The sequence below is a fragment of the Neolamprologus brichardi genome, chromosome 15 (assembly GCF_056152115.1).
Source record: "Neolamprologus brichardi isolate AB-2024 chromosome 15, ASM5615211v1, whole genome shotgun sequence".
In the NCBI taxonomy this organism is placed as follows: Eukaryota; Metazoa; Chordata; class Actinopteri; order Cichliformes; family Cichlidae; genus Neolamprologus; species Neolamprologus brichardi.
Window position 1 is genome coordinate 13,533,568 of NC_142118.1, and position 15,619 is coordinate 13,549,186.

A 15,619-nucleotide genomic window follows, 5' to 3' on the forward strand; every position below is an offset into this window, starting at 1 on the left:
TTAATATTATTGTTCACCCAGTCACATGCACATTTATGCAAGGTCTTTTTTTCCTCTAAGCTTAAGTTCTTCCTCACATTCCCACAGACTCACTCATTTTACAAGGGATGCATCGGGAGAGTTCAGTCTCTTGCCCAAGGATACTTAGACATACAGACTGGGTAAGCCAGGGATTGAACTACCAAACTTCTAGCTAGTATATGAAATGACTTCTCATTTAACGGAAATATGGGGCTTCAGATAAACCACTAATAACAATAAGGATAACCTTATATCAAGATTTTAATATGTATTTACTTATTTATTTATTTATTTATTGTGGCTTTTACTCCAGAAAGTGTGGATGCTTTCTGGAGTAAGAGCCAGAAAATCAGGAATCATTTCGGACTTGCACAGACCAAAGACACGCTTATTTGGTTAACCAGTGATTCTATATGGCGTGTAGGTGTGAAGCTGAGAGTGTGTCTGTGTTGGTTAAATAAAATAAATTAAATATAAATACAGAGCCCCAAACCTCCTCTGGCATTAGCATCAAGACAAAAGCTGTGCACTAGGAAGCTTTGTGGCAGGGGTTTCCACAATTGAGCAGCTTCTGAAGGTGCAATGTGTAAGCAGCCCAGTGCTTTTGCCTATATAGTTTATGTGGAACGGGGCTCTGAGGCTTTGACTCAAACATTTTGTTCTTCACCTGCTTGTTTTTGTTAAAACAAACTTGAGGAGCGACAGGTGGCTCTGATTGAAAATCTAAAACCACTGCATGCTCATATAGTAGTCGACTTGCGGTAAATGTTTTCTTGCTTCTCTGTATTTAATAGCAACATTATTCTAAATATTGACATCATCGTGACTTTAGACTCACAAGTAAAACAGAACTCATCAATAAAATGTTTGCTAAGGTCAGAAATCCAATAAGTCAAGTATACTTAGAGTTCTTTTTTATTTTTAGAGGGGCTGCCACTGCTAGAAATTCCAAATAATGATGACAACTTTTATAATCAGTTGTTGACCTCATGCAACACACTATATTTATCTTAGTTTTTGATACTCATTGCATTTAAACACATAAATGAGAACACATCATGATTTCGTGAAACAGATTTGTGTTTATTTTGCATGTGTTTCAAACACACATGCCTCTGTTTGTAGCACACATGTATAGTCGACTTTTGCATGTTCAGCTCTTTATCTTTGTTTTTGTATCCCCATTGTTAGTGGGGCCCTGTATTATTGCATGCACATACAGTCAGCATTCACAAAGACGTAAACATAATACAAATATCAACTAAATTCATAGAAGAGAACACAAAAATAAAATAATAGTCAAGTTTAATATTAGACACACAAATGTGGTCACTTGGCTGCTGAGATCTACCCAAATGAGGAAAAGATGGGCCTTTAAAATGCACCTCTTTCAAATGCAGGAACTGGAATGTACCAAGTGTCACGTCATCGCAGGGGAGGCCAAGAAATGTTTACTTTAAATAGGTTGTTTATTTTACGTGACATTTGAGTTTGGTATTCAGTTGTTTTTGTTTTTTGCATTAGATTATTGATAAGTTAAACTAACAGACAAACTAGTTGCTGTTTTATTTACTTCTTATAAGATAACTTCTTTGTTGTAGTTCCCCCATTGGGCGTCTTTGGTGTGATCAGCCAGTATTTAAGTTCCCTTTTCTTTTGTGTCTGATAGGTCAGTTATATTTTCAGTCTGGTTTTGTGTTGTAGTTACTTTACCCTCATGCCTAACCAGCTGAGTCCCTCACATGAGATTAAACTGCAATCTCTGCATGTCTTCCTTCATTGCTTCCATGAACCTCCTTAGTGGCCTTCCACTTTTCCTCCTGCCTGTTAGCTTCATCTTCAACATTCTTTGTCTAATATATCCACCATCCCTGCTCTGTGCATGTTGAGACTACCACCGTCTCCTTACACTCTCCTCCATCTGCTTCCTAATCTCACCATAGTTGACAATGTGGTCTGCAATCATCACAATCCATGGAAACTCCAGCCTGACATTGTCCTTTAACCTCTTCATCACAATAGCAAAGAAGAAAGGCTCAGGACCATCCCTGATGTAATCCCATGCCCACGTTGCAACAGCAAATGTTGGTATAGAGCCAATAATAAGTAAATACAGAGTTATACCAATACTGATACTGACACTTTTAATATACCAAAGGCAGATAATATAGGGGAGAGCAGTGTGTCATCACTTATGAAATGACCACTAAAACACTGTGATGTTTTACTTTCCATGGCAACATACACTGAACTGAGGCTAGAAACAAAGTATCGATCCTATCAACTTAGTATCGATCTGATACTGATATCATTGGTATCGATGCTATCGATATTTCGATCGGCCCGCCCATCTCTTCCTTCTGCCACTCCTACACATACCTCAGCACTATCTTGCTCATAACAAATGAATGTCAGAACTTTGGGATAAAGTATATCTGAATTCCACTTAAAGTAATACTTTGGCATTTTTCGGCTCGATTGGCGTTTGGGCCTTCATGTTGCCATATTTTTTATTTTTTTTGTAAAGAAAGAAACGTAATCGTCCCTGGAGACAGTGTGTGTCGCGAAGTGAAGGCTTATCTGTATTTTTTTTCAAGGGCACAAAGCTGCGGCTCCCACTTCGTTTCTCAGCCGCTGTATTCAGCACCAACACTCCTTTCCTCTGGAGCGGTCTCCGTCAGCGTCTCGCGGATGCGGAACTTTGTGGAGCAATCAGTGGACTCGAGTTCTCTGACGTCACCGCTGCTGAGAGAGAGCGTTCGGGGCATCAGCAGCAGGCTAGCTGGCTAACTGCGGCTAACGTCAGCTATGGTCCACCACCATTGTCTCATTTCTGAAATAAACAACTCATTGGAACCACTCGCATAGCTCTGCGTACGCCGGGAGCATGGGGACCGCTTGGATTTTACACTCTAGCCGAAATCGCGATAGCGCACAGGAGCGAGGTGAGAGAGGCTTGCTACCTAACCGTTATCCATTGGTAAATGTGCTAGTTAGCTTGTTTACAGGACCACCGCAGTGAACACTGTGTGCTGGCGAGGGTACCCTCTGAATGGCTTATCTTATCTAACGTCAACTGAATATTCTGTACTATCTGTGTTATGCTTTGATGGATTGCATTTTATATAGCAATCCATTAAAGCATAACACAGATAGTACAGAGGCTTTAGCTGTGATTCCAACTAACTACACTATGGTAGGTTCTGCCTTTGAAAAAGATCAGCTAGAGAAGGTTTGGGTTTTAAATGCCCCTTTGAGAGACGTGAGCTAACATTCACATATGAGCCACATGCTCCCGTCAGAGCACAGTAAGATGACCTGTATGTTCTGTGGATTCAGCATCACAAAGTTTGCAGTGTTTTGAAAGAGGAAACTGACCTGGTCTCTAAAAGCGCTCCCCTCTTTGCAGTGAAGTGCTTGCGACACTGATGCTAGCTGTAGGCTGTAGCTGAGAGCACTCAGGATGAGTGGGGCTGGAGAGCACACAGACATCCTGTCGGTGGGAGACGTGGTCAGAGACAGATGGAAAGTGGTAAGTCCCACTTTAGAAGGAAGAAAAATCACGCTGGTTCATTTCTTCACTATAATACACTTGTTCTGACAATGAGAATTACCTTCCCTTTCAGGCCAGGAAGATAGGTGGAGGTGGGTTTGGGGAAATCTATGAGGTTCTGGATCAGCTGAGCCAGGCCACAGTGGCATTGAAGGTTGAGTCTGCTCAGCAGCCCAAGCAAGTGCTGAAGATGGAAGTGGCTGTGCTGAAGAAGCTTCAAGGTGAGTTATACTGTGCCAAATTACTGGCAGAGTAGCTGAAGTAATTCTTGGGCAGGGTGTTTTCTGCGCTTAAATGCATTTGGCACCCATCAGAGAGTTTTTTGGGCTTCCACCAAAACATAAAGAAACAAAGGAAATTCACTAGGACTGCAATTTTTGAGACATATTTGTTAGTGGAGGTGAATTTATTCCGGGTTACACTACATTTGTGTTCATGAAATGACAAAAAAACGACAGGGAGATGCACAGTCTTGTGTTGTCAGGTAACGCAGACTCTTTGTCTTAACTAAATGTAGACCATTCAAGATTAAGTGCAAAGTCACTCCCCACAGGCTCAGTTTGAAAAACCCTGTTTGGGGGGAAAATAGTGTGTAAGATGCCTTTTCTACCATTTCTTCCTAAAAATAGGATTTTTTAAATTCAATTAAAGTTGTTATTTCATGTAAATGTGGGTCATCTAGAGCAGCGGTCCCCAACCCCTGGGCCTCGGACCGGTACCGGTCCGTGAGTCGTTTGGTACCGGGCCACGAGAGTTGAGGCTCAGGTGTGAAATGTATGGTTTTCAGGGTTTTTATCGGTTTTCAGCATTATTTTGTTATCGTTTTATCGTTAACTCGGTTTTCCTGGGTCTTTTCATGTGTGTTATGAATAAATCTTATTTTTTTCGGTACTGGTACTAGTTTTATTTTGTTGTATTTTTCCGCGACACCTTAAAGGCCGGTCCGTGAAAATATTGTCAGGCATAAACCGGTCCGTGGCGCAAAAAAGGTTGGGGACCGCTGATCTAGAGCACACAACACTGCAAAAAATGTGGTGTATCAGAATCATGCTTTGTAGCTTGTTCAAACAGGAAAGTAATGGATGACTTGTGTATTATCTCTAAGGAAATGTCTAGGAATGTACCACTTCATTGATATTTGCCTGGTTGACTGCAGTTGGTTCATTGGTAAATGACATGACATTCAGAAATGGCAATGGCTTTTTTTCCTGTGGTGTCCTGTCGTTTTTGCAGTCTTTATAAAGGGTGTGATACAAAGCTGAGATAATTCTTCTTTTCCCCTTGTGCAAAATGGAATATGTAACAGAAATGCAAACTATACAAAAAGAAGAAGAAGAGCAAATCCTTGTTTTGTACATTGGCTTTTGTACATTATCTTATTATTACACATAATCGGTGCTGGAAAATATGTATTACTGAAAGAAATGTGTATATATATTTTATATACTATATATATTTATTTGCTTTTATAAAAACATATACCGTATACAGTATAATTCTAATAAATAATAATAAAAAATAGATATCTTGGTTCAGATTTACTAAGCCAGGCTGCAGGCATTAAAAATGCGCAGACGATGGAAGGGTGTAAAATTCTTCGGGTGGTCTACTAACAGTGCAGTAAATTCATTTTCAGCTCATTTAAGTAATGACCAGCAATCTTCCAACAGCAGTGCAAATTAGCAGCTCATACATGAGGGAGCAAGTACTCTACTAACACAAATAATACAGTATAACACAGTTTTACACATTTTCTTTATATCATAGAAATTTAGACTAATGATAGGCAGCTGACGGAGAATCATCTTGTTTCTGATATAATGGCTAACTCTTCTCATCTATCTTAGAGGTTGAGACAGCTGTGCTCTGGATACGTCTGACAGCTCAAGTGGTGCAGAACTTTTTCTCGATCTCTGTGCGAAGCTGAAATCTGTCAGTAACAGCTGACCTGTACGACATGTAGAGGAGCAGAAACTTTATTTGCTGTCACATCCTGACCCATACACATATTGAACTTACTGTTAACTTACTGTTGATTCTTACTGTTAATGTGCTCTCTGCGTTTTTTTTCTGCCTGCCACGTGAGGCTAAAGTCAGTATTGCATGGCGTAGGAGTCAGACGGGAATCCAACACATTTCAGATGCGTCCTGTTAATTGCTTCATTTTCTCTGACATTTTAATATTGCATGTCGTAGATCTGTTACTGGAGAGCAAAATAAAAAACTGCATTGGAGTCGATTTGTAATGGAGCAGAGCGCTGTATGCAGACACACTCATCTGTGTGTTGAAATATGAATTAAAAACCCGAAACACTGTAAACACATTGCTGACTGTATAAAGTAAGTTGGCTATCTGTTATACCCAATACGCGACACAACCCTGTACAGTGATGAGCGACCTCTAATTCCTTTATATTTTGGTAGGGAAATGGGTATGCTTTCACTGCAATGACAGTGTTTTTGACATCATTTTTGTGGTAACAAATAAAGTCATTGCCAATCAAATACGTCCCAGATGATGGATCAAAATTTCTTCCCTGATCTTCTCTATACATATTGATGATAATTGGATTAATCACTCCATAAGGCCAGTTACCAGACGTGTTGATTTGGGCTGGTATTTCTTTTTAGCCTGCCTTTTCTTCTTTTGTTCTCCACTTGTCCAGTTTCCTTAGATTTTTCTAAGGACACGCTTAACACCATGCAAATGTGCCAAATTATCAGCTAATAGTTCTTTGGGAATCACCGTGTTGATGTTTATCAAACTGTGTTATCTTTGACGTTTTTGCTTGAGTCAGCTAAAAACATTGGAATGAGTCATGTTTTTTGCAACAGGCTGCTAGTATCAAAATGCCTAAAGATGTATTTTAAGAACTGTTTCTTTGCTGACTTTTCTGTTATGTGGAGACAGCTCTAGTTCATCGAGTTAGGTGCTTTTTTATATGCAAACAAACAAATAAAAATCATTCCTTTGACAATGGGCCGGTAAAAAGTCTAGACGGAAAATGAGTGGAAAAGCAACCAATGTCCAAAGATGAATTTTGAAAGAACTTCAAAAATCCTGGAGAACTATTGCTCTAAAACATACAAGAAAGCCTGACTCATTTGAAGCAAAAAATAAAGAAATGAGTGGTGGCTCAAGACTTTTGCACAGCACTGTATGTCTTGTATAGGAATCTAATCCTTTGATGGGCTTGGCTCTAAACAGGTTCAGGGTGAGACTAGGTAAAGAGCTGCAAGGCACACACAGATTTGAGTCATCCACCCTTGCTAGGTGTGCGCTTGTTCTCGTAACACATTCCCTGTCATTCAAATAAATTCAGATTCGTAGAAGCAACAACCACAATCACAGACATGGTATAAAACACGCTTTTTTCTGTGTTAAATTTAGCACAATTTGCAGTAACTTTCCAGCCATAAATCGCATTAATAGCTTAAATTACTCTCTGCCAGTGTTGGTCAAGTTACTTGAAAAAAGTAATCAGTAACTAATTACTGATTACTTCCCCCAAAAGTAATCCCATTACTTTACTGATTACTTATTTTGAAAAGTAATTAATTACTTAGTTACTTAGTTACTTTTTTAAAAACACAATTTACAACCTGAATAGGTGATAAAGCGATAGATCTTTCAGCCCTACTTTTTCTGCATAATCCATCATACAAAATGTAATCAAATCTCTTTTTAAAACTTGTTTTATTAGTTTTAATCTTTATGCATCAAGCAAAAACGTAATTATATGCAACATTCTCTGACTGGAAGAAATTTGTTTAACATTTAAACCTATTTTCTGCACATTCCGGCACATAAACTCACACTTACACTCACTCTTTCAAATAGATGCAAGTAAAACACAGCAGAAAATAAATAAAATCAAACACTAGCGGTCCTGTTGCTCTATTTTCACCTGTAAAGCAGGAGTGGGGTAAGCGGAGGTTTACCCTGGTGCAGGTGTGCCGCAGCGGTCAGTTTCCCATTACGTCGGAGCGCACTCGGTGCTTGCTTGGAAGTTTAGGGGTTTTTTGCTGTAAAAAGAAGTTTTCTTCCCACGCACAACGGACACTAATGTTTTTGTCACTTTTTATGGAATCAAACTCAAAGTAAGGTCAGTACTTCCACGCTTTAAACGCTGCACGCTCATACTCTCTCCCGTACTCGATATATTATCCATTGTTGATCTGCACACAGCTGTTGCCACGAACGTCGCACTCGCTTACGTCACTGTCATGAGACATTCTCGCAAAAAAATCACGGTTTTAGTAACGCAGTAACGCAGCGTGCTTACGGGAAAGTAACGGTAATCTAATTACCGTTTTTGCAATAGTAATCCCTTACTTTACTCGTTACTTGAAAAAAGTAATCGGATTACAGTAACGCGTTACTGCCCATCTCTGTTCTCTGCCCCCCAAATTTTCTGGAGTAAAAGTAGCACTGACTCTGAACCTTATTAGTAAATCCTGATGGTAGTTTTTCAACACCAAACAGGGTTTTGAACATGAAGATGGGCATAGCTCAAACTGTATAAATCTTTCTTTCACAGGCAAGGACCACGTGTGTCGCTTTGTGGGCTGTGGTAGGAATGATCGCTTCAACTATGTGGTGATGGAACTCCAGGTAAGAGCCTTGCAAATCAGCAGTAGTTTATTTAATCTGTTCTACTTCTTGAATTTGACAGTGTTGACTTTCTCTCTGAAGGGAAGGAACCTTGCAGATTTGCGCAGAACGATGACCCGCGGTACCTTTTCCGTCTCCACAACTTTAAGACTTGGCAAGCAGATTTTAGAGGCCATTGAAAGCATCCATTCTGTCGGCTTCCTGCACCGTGACATTAAACCAGTAAGTCGACCGTTGGGTTAGATCTTGTTTTATTTGAATATCACAAAAAGAAACTTTTAAACTTGTTTGTTTCTGTTAAAATTGTAGTCAAACTTTGCGATGGGAAGACTAGCCAGCACCTGCAGGTGCTGCTACATGCTCGATTTTGGTTTGGCCCGTCAGTTCACCAACTCCAGCCAGGAAGTCCGTCCAGTAAGTACTCTGTGCCGATTATACTAGAGCATAGTTGGGCTTTAAATCATAAAGGTACTTATATACATAATATTATATGCTGAGAAATGGTTTTATAGCATAGTCTGCCAGCTGTTAAATTGTTTTTTTTGGAAATTGATTTTAAATAGTGCCCAAAATAAATCAAAAAGAAGTTAGAAATGCATCACCCATGTTCTGTATATAAAAGTGCCAGTATGTATGTACACACGTAGACTCCCTGTGTAATGTTGTGCAGTTTAAAATCCTAACTTGATGTTAAACAAAAAAATATTGCTCTAGAGCACCAGAGTGTGATCCAGGTGTAATCTAGGGATTACAGAGTCAGAGGTATACATTAGAGTTCACACACAACTGCTGCTTTAACTCAGCATGTCATCATGTGACGTGAGCCTGGGACTCCACACTCAGAGCGAAAGTGTGTTACTTATGAGTTTTAAATGTGGTTTTAGCTTTGTGCTTGCTTTACATTTACACCCGTTTATCACTATCACTCTGCCAAATATCTCTTTTCTTTCAGCCTCGTCCCGTGGCAGGCTTCAGAGGAACTGTGCGATACGCTTCAATCAATGCTCACAAGAATAAGGTGAGCTTGCACTGTAGATGTATTGAGCACATCGATTATATGGAAGTTGGATGTAGCCCCTGAGTCTGAAAAGTGAAGTGCCTTAAACTTAGCTTCTCTTTAATGGCCAGCAGGGGGCGACTCCTGTTGTTACAAAATAGAGTTTGGGTTGTATAGAAGTCTATGGGAAAACAGACCTTGCCTCCTTCGCTCTGTGACCTCATCTTATCTTCCCTAACGAGTTAATGACCCAGTGGCTGGTTTCAGATCATAATGAATAAAACATGAAGTTTGTCAGTCTAAGAGTTAGAAAAGAGGGTTGTGCGGAATATGCTCAAATCATGTCTCAGAACCAGTTTTTAGAATCCAGTAGGTGAGTATGGTGAAAATTGCTCAAATTGGGGCTTCATAACAGAACTTCACTAATCATATGGTGACATCACAGTGGCAGTGAGGAAACACTATTCCTGAGTATATACGTCTAGTTTTAGGAGCATATGTGTTTGTCATAGACATGGCAGGAAAGTCAAAATCTCTGCTGGCATTAGGTCCAATTTTACCCTTTTTCTTGTGTCCAAATTTGCAGGAAATGGGTCGTCACGATGACCTGTGGTCCCTCTTCTACATGCTGGTAGAATTTATGGTTGGTCAGCTTCCCTGGAGAAAAATTAAGGACAAAGTATGTGCCTCAGTGACTTCATTACTACATTTTAGCAATACACTGTAAGGTCATCCTCTCACTCTTTTCCCTCCTGTCTTTCCAGGAGCAAGTAGGAAATCTAAAAGAGACATACGATCATCGACTCATGCTGAAGCACCTTCCCTCAGAGTTTAGTACCTTGTTGGAGCACATCATGACCTTGGACTATTACACTAAGCCTGACTATGAGGTTGACATTCACTCCCTTGTTTGCCTTATTTGGCATGTGCTGTTTTTTCTTCTGCAACTGTAAAATGCTGATGCATGTGTTTTCTTTTTATTCTCCGTGACAGCTCCTGATGTCAGTGTTCGAGAATGCCATGAAGAGCCACAACGTGCTGGAGAATGACCCCTATGACTGGGAGAAATGTGATTCAGAGGATATGCTGACCATCACTGCCGCAGCAACCACTGCTCAGCAGCTCACCCGCCTCACGCCAGCATACTTAGGGTACGTGTTTGAAATGCCGTAGGTCCATCGTTTAACGCACACTTCCTTCACACTCGGTTGGGTATGCACTCAGTTATATAGCTGCAGCTTCTTTTTAGACTCGAAATCTGCACAGTCAGATATCCCTGAGAAATCACTGCTCTAAATTATGTTATGGGAACGAGTTGCAAGGTGACCTTCCGGTCTCTTCCACAGCATGGCCAATGCTTCAGTGCTGCCAGGCGAGCTGCAGAGGGAGAACACTGAGGATGTCCTGCAAGGGGAGCGCCTCAGTGACGCTGACAACTGCCCCCCGATCCCCACGCCGACCACCCCTGGTGCAGACGTATGGGAAGAGATGGACCGTAACAAAAACCATAAACACGCTCAGCCAATGATCAGGAAGGTCAGTGGAATGTACTTTAATGTAAAGTATGATGCTCTTAGCTCTGGATGTAATATTCATACAGTACTGCTGCTCTTTTGTGCTGTCGGGTGGATCATTTTGCAACACTAGGCTGGCTGCTTTATTGACTGGCTCATGCCCCCCATTGACTGAGGGGCATGAGCCAGTCAATAAATATGATATGTAGATGCAATATGAGCCAGTCAATAAATATGATTTAAGAATACATTTACTTTTCAATGAGAAAAGCTCTCTCTGACCTCTGCTCCTACATCTTCCTCTGCTAAACTTTGGTTGAAATTGCTCACTGTCTTCCTGACAAATTGGTAAAGAAGAAACAACTTGGGCTGCCTTCCCCTCTTTTTAAAGTGTCTTGCTACAGTTTCTGAAACTCCTTCTTCCTCTTTCTTTTTTTCCCCAGGTTGTGAGTGAGGATGAACATAGTCAGAACCAGGGAAACCAAAGTCCAAACACCGGCTCCATGCAGAGCTCACCTAGACGGGTGCGTTCAGAGACCATGTTTTTGGAACGGGCTGCACCGTTGCTCCGGAGGATGAGACACAGCCAGAGCTTGGCTTTTGAAAAGAGGCTCGGACCAGAACCCAAGCCCACCATTGAGCGATTCCTTGAGGCCTAGTCAGTAATTAAAAATTACAATTAAACAAAAGCTTCAGCCTTTAAGCAGACGCATTCTTACCTTAATGCTTACAATGTGTCATTTCAGCCTGGGCAAACAGCGGCCTGTCCTTTCTCATGTTGGAGAAAAGTCAATTCCTGAAAAAGGCCCTGAGCAGCAGATGTCTTCCTGCAATGAAGAGCGCTCTGGCACAGCAACCCCCGACCCAGAGGAAGCCGCAGCAAGCAGCGGCTTTGTTGCTGTAAACTTTAGTCCTGTGCCTCAAGAGGGAGACTCTCAGGAGTGGGTGATGCTGGAGCTAGAGCAAGGATCTGGAGGAAGCAAGCCAGCAGCAGAAACATCACACGAGGGCAAGCCCGGGTCTCACATTGCTGCTGAGACAGAGAACCACTCGTCCGAGCGGCAGGATGGCCAGTCCACCGGTGTGCCCAGCAGCCCTGTGCTGTCACAGATGGCCATGCCTGGCACGTGGTTACTGGGACACAGGAGGCTGCCGGGCATGCTGGGACAAATGCCTTCAGTCATTATGGGAAGGTCCCAGATGGAGCAGGTAGGAATAACAATAATCTTGTTGTACATTAACTGAGATCAACACAGGGGAGATGAATTCGACTAAACAGGTTCAACTTAAGGCTGACTTCACAAAGAGTTTCCACAGTTGCTATGCAAATGTAGATGCAATTTGAATGTTTGATGGATAATTTTAAGAATAAAATTTAACAGCGTACAACAGCAAAGAAATATCCAGTTATTACATGCAAGGTTAACTTTATATCAGTTAGCTATTGTCTTTAATCTTAAATGTTATTCCCATCTAATAATCATCTAATTCCCTTCAGTCCTCCAGCTGTGCGCCACAATCACCTGTACAGGAGAGGAGTGATGCAATACCTCTAGAGGCACCATGTGGTAAATCTGAGGAAGGGAAGTTGGACTTGGCTCCTGTCCCAAGCCTTGCCAAAGGCCCCACAGCTCATCTGGCCAACGACAGAGACCCAGAGAGCGATTCTGGTCTGCCCGATCGCTCATCGGAACCGAATCAGCAGCCTCAAGCCGATACCGTGGGCGGTGCTGTGGAGAGCACAGTCACCGTGTCCTCCTCGCCGCCTCCTGCTCTGCTCAAACGAAGGGACTCTCCCTCATCGCCAAGGTTGAGTCGAATCCCTGTCCGAGATCCCAGCAACCCCCTGGACTCTCCGAGCAGGGACTTGAACATAGAGAAGCGTAACCGCTGGAGCAGTCCCATCCCTGGCTCCCCCACCCACTCACCCTCTCCATCTCTGTCCTGTGACAACCTCCCCTCCGCCCTGCCCAGAGACAGGCTCTCCTCAGACCGAGGCTCCAGATCCGACTGTGCAGGAGAAGACCCTCTCTCGCTGTCCTTGTCATCATGCAGTAAAAGTAAAATCCCACGTCCTGTGAGTGCCACGTTTGTGCCGGAGCAACTCACTAGCAGGTTTCTGCCCCGGCCACCTCCTGGGAAACCGCCCATCCGCCCATGTGTAGACAACAGGTATGTGGTCCAGACTGTGGAAATGTGATACAATCATTGTTTCCCAGTAGTTTTTTTTTCTCACCTGCCCAAGAAAATGAAATGATCTATAATTGATATACTACTAATAATAATCCACTCATTCCTGTTCTGAATGTTCAGCTGCTGCTTACCAGTTAACTCTAAACTCTGAACCAGTAAGCAGTAAAATTTACAAATGTCTGATGTGATTTGTGTGTAACTTTTGAGGACTTGAATGCCCGCTCTAATCCACACACAAATACGAAGCAATTTGACCAAACATAAAATTAATTTACAAATGCATACGATTTCACGATGCATGCGCACGTGGAGATTTGAGACAAATTTCATGCTGCCGGCTTCGGACAGATCCATGAATGTACGCAGTAGTCAACTCCCAGTGTAAAACTGGGACATCTGGGCAATACATAACTGTATATCTAACACAGCAGAGACAAAACAAATTTGTGTTGTCAACAAAAATGACAAAAGAAATGAAACTACAGCCTTACATTAAAAAAATCAACTATATGATTCTGTTTGAGAAAGCTGAGTTTTAAAAAAAGTGAAAATAGGGCAAATAATAATCTTTTTTTTCTTTGACTGCACAAAAATCAAAGCATCCATCCGTCATATTAAGTCTGTTTGAAAACAAACAACAACAAAAGGATGGACACTGCCAATAGGATAAGCATACAATGAAACTGGAAGCACTGCTGAACTTTGTGTATACAGACAAACATAAACAATCATACTATTAAAATAACAGAATAATAAAAAATAGGTTCTTTGCTATAATAAATTAGAACGATAAATAAATATGTAATAATCCTAATGATAGCAGCTAATACTAATACACAGTAATTCAAATAGCTGCTGAGAATTTGTTTTGGGTTTTTTTGTTTTTTGTTTTTTTGCAGACGGCGGCGGTTAAGGGTGCGTGCCAGCAGCACCAGCGACGCAGACTTCCTGGCGAGCCTGACCCAGCTGATGCAGGACCGCAGCGGGATGCTCTTCAGCCCGCCTCCTTGCCCTCGCAGCTCATCTTCCTCCCTACAGCGTTCGCTCAGCTCCTCCCCGTCCCGGGAGCTCCGCGACGGCGGGGCACTGCAGGGCCGTAGCCGCTCTCCGTCTAGCTTATCTGGCTCCCCTCCTCGGCACGCTCACCCTCCGGACAGGTCTGGCGGGCTGGGTCAGTGGAGCCACGGCTCCAGAGGAAGGGGTTCGATCTACGAGGGTAAAGGCTCCGGCAAAGTGACTTGATGTGGCCGTGTTTCCACACAAATGACTGATCCGTATCGTCCAACTTGTAGCGAGAGGCTGCCTCACATCCAGTCACCCCGATAGCATGTGTAAATATGGTATTTACTCAAGGGAATGTACTGTATGTAATGTAAAGTGTATGATAAATTGTATTTATTTATTTATTCATTCATTCCTTGGATGTGTCTCTCGGAATACTTGACTTTGGTGGCTTGATACCTGCAGCAGAAACACAAATAGTGAGAAAATCTTGAGATTGCCAACTTTTACCTCTCATATCACTACACTCTCTTAACACTCCATATAGGCCTACTATGAGACCAAAAAGGTTATGTTTAATACTTGAGGGATGTAAAGAAACCTAAAATAAAGTAATGCTAATTGTAGATATGTACCATTAGGAAAATGGTATACACTAATAGAGACCATGTACTCACATTTAGAACACTACAGTAGTAAACAACACCACAAGCAGCACACAGACATCAGCATTCATGTATAGAAGCAGGGCATGCAGTCCCACATTGACCTCACTCCTGTAAAACTGCTAGATTAATTATAGTATGTAACAATGAATTGCTCATTTTGGCATATCAGAGTGTAATAGTGTGCTCTTACTTTGCTATAAAGTATTTAACATGCAGAAGGCATCAGCATATTAGAATGTACATGTTTAAGTGCACTCATACTTTAGTATTGTAAACGTGCATGAGTGTCATTGCAAATGATTTCTGGGTTGTTTTTTTTGGTTTTTTATTTGTACAATCGGCTGAAGCATCTGCATTTTTATTGAGCTGCTTCTGATCAAAATACATCCATGACATAGACCAGCAATGACTTGGACTATTCCTTCTCATGAGTTTTAAATTGTATCTTGTTGTTGTGCTTCATGCTTATCTTAAAGACAGTTTTAATATAGTTTACATTATAAGTAAGTAAACAAATGACAGCTCCCCCCAAAAAAAGGTTTTCCACCCCTTTACGTCTCTGCTCCTTGATAATTAACAGAATGTCTGCAAACAGTTTCTGTTAGAATCAGCCAGTTATCAGATAAGGGGGAAAGAATGCACAGATGAACCTCGACTGAGCACGCTCAAGTGAAAAAGTGAGGTCAGACAACATCTAATATTTAGATAAAGGTAGATTAACTATACATCACACTGTGTGGTCTTTAAGATATGATGAGGCCTGATTACCTGCATACAGTAGTTCATGGTACTGTGATGATCACATTATCAGCTTAATACAGTACTTTTCTCTTGGAGTGGAGGCTTACTTGTTGTCCTAAAAGTAGAATGGAAGACAGAGACTTCAGCTATCACAGCCCTCTACTTAGTTATGCTGCAACAGGACTTCCCGTGATGCACTGAGCACTACAATTCCATTGATGTGCCATGATGTGATAATGTTTGTCTACTCAATCCCAGTTTGTGTTTTATCGTCATCTCTCTATGTTCTTTTCTTTCCTTTTCCCTCATCTCTCC

At 41.6% G+C, this 15,619-nt stretch overlaps 1 protein-coding gene across 1 annotated transcript; it reads left to right on the top strand.

Moving 5' to 3' along the window:
* Positions 1-2,723: 2,723 nt before the first annotated feature.
* ttbk2b (tau tubulin kinase 2b) lies at positions 2,724-14,968 on the top strand. Its single transcript, XM_006792550.3, has 15 exons — positions 2,724-2,966; positions 3,431-3,553; positions 3,648-3,795; positions 8,116-8,189; positions 8,271-8,411; positions 8,499-8,603; positions 9,142-9,207; positions 9,773-9,865; positions 9,951-10,076; positions 10,180-10,337; positions 10,533-10,722; positions 11,144-11,358; positions 11,447-11,909; positions 12,199-12,872; positions 13,793-14,968. The coding sequence occupies exons 2-15, from the start codon at positions 3,485-3,487 to the stop codon at positions 14,133-14,135; spliced, it is 2,865 nt and encodes a 954-aa protein (XP_006792613.1). The 5' UTR covers positions 2,724-2,966; positions 3,431-3,484; the 3' UTR covers positions 14,136-14,968.
* The last annotated feature ends 651 nt before the right edge of the window (positions 14,969-15,619 follow it).

Excerpts from the sequence above, each read along its gene's own strand:
- ttbk2b (XM_006792550.3), top strand. The coding sequence starts at position 3,485 with ATGAGTGGGGCTGGAGAGCACACAGACATCCTGTCGGTGGGAGACGTG. Across the intron at positions 9,208-9,772 it reads TCAATGCTCACAAGAATAAG|GAAATGGGTCGTCACGATGA; the intron begins GTGAGCTTGCAC and ends CCAAATTTGCAG. Across the intron at positions 10,338-10,532 it reads CTCACGCCAGCATACTTAGG|CATGGCCAATGCTTCAGTGC; the intron begins GTACGTGTTTGA and ends TCTCTTCCACAG.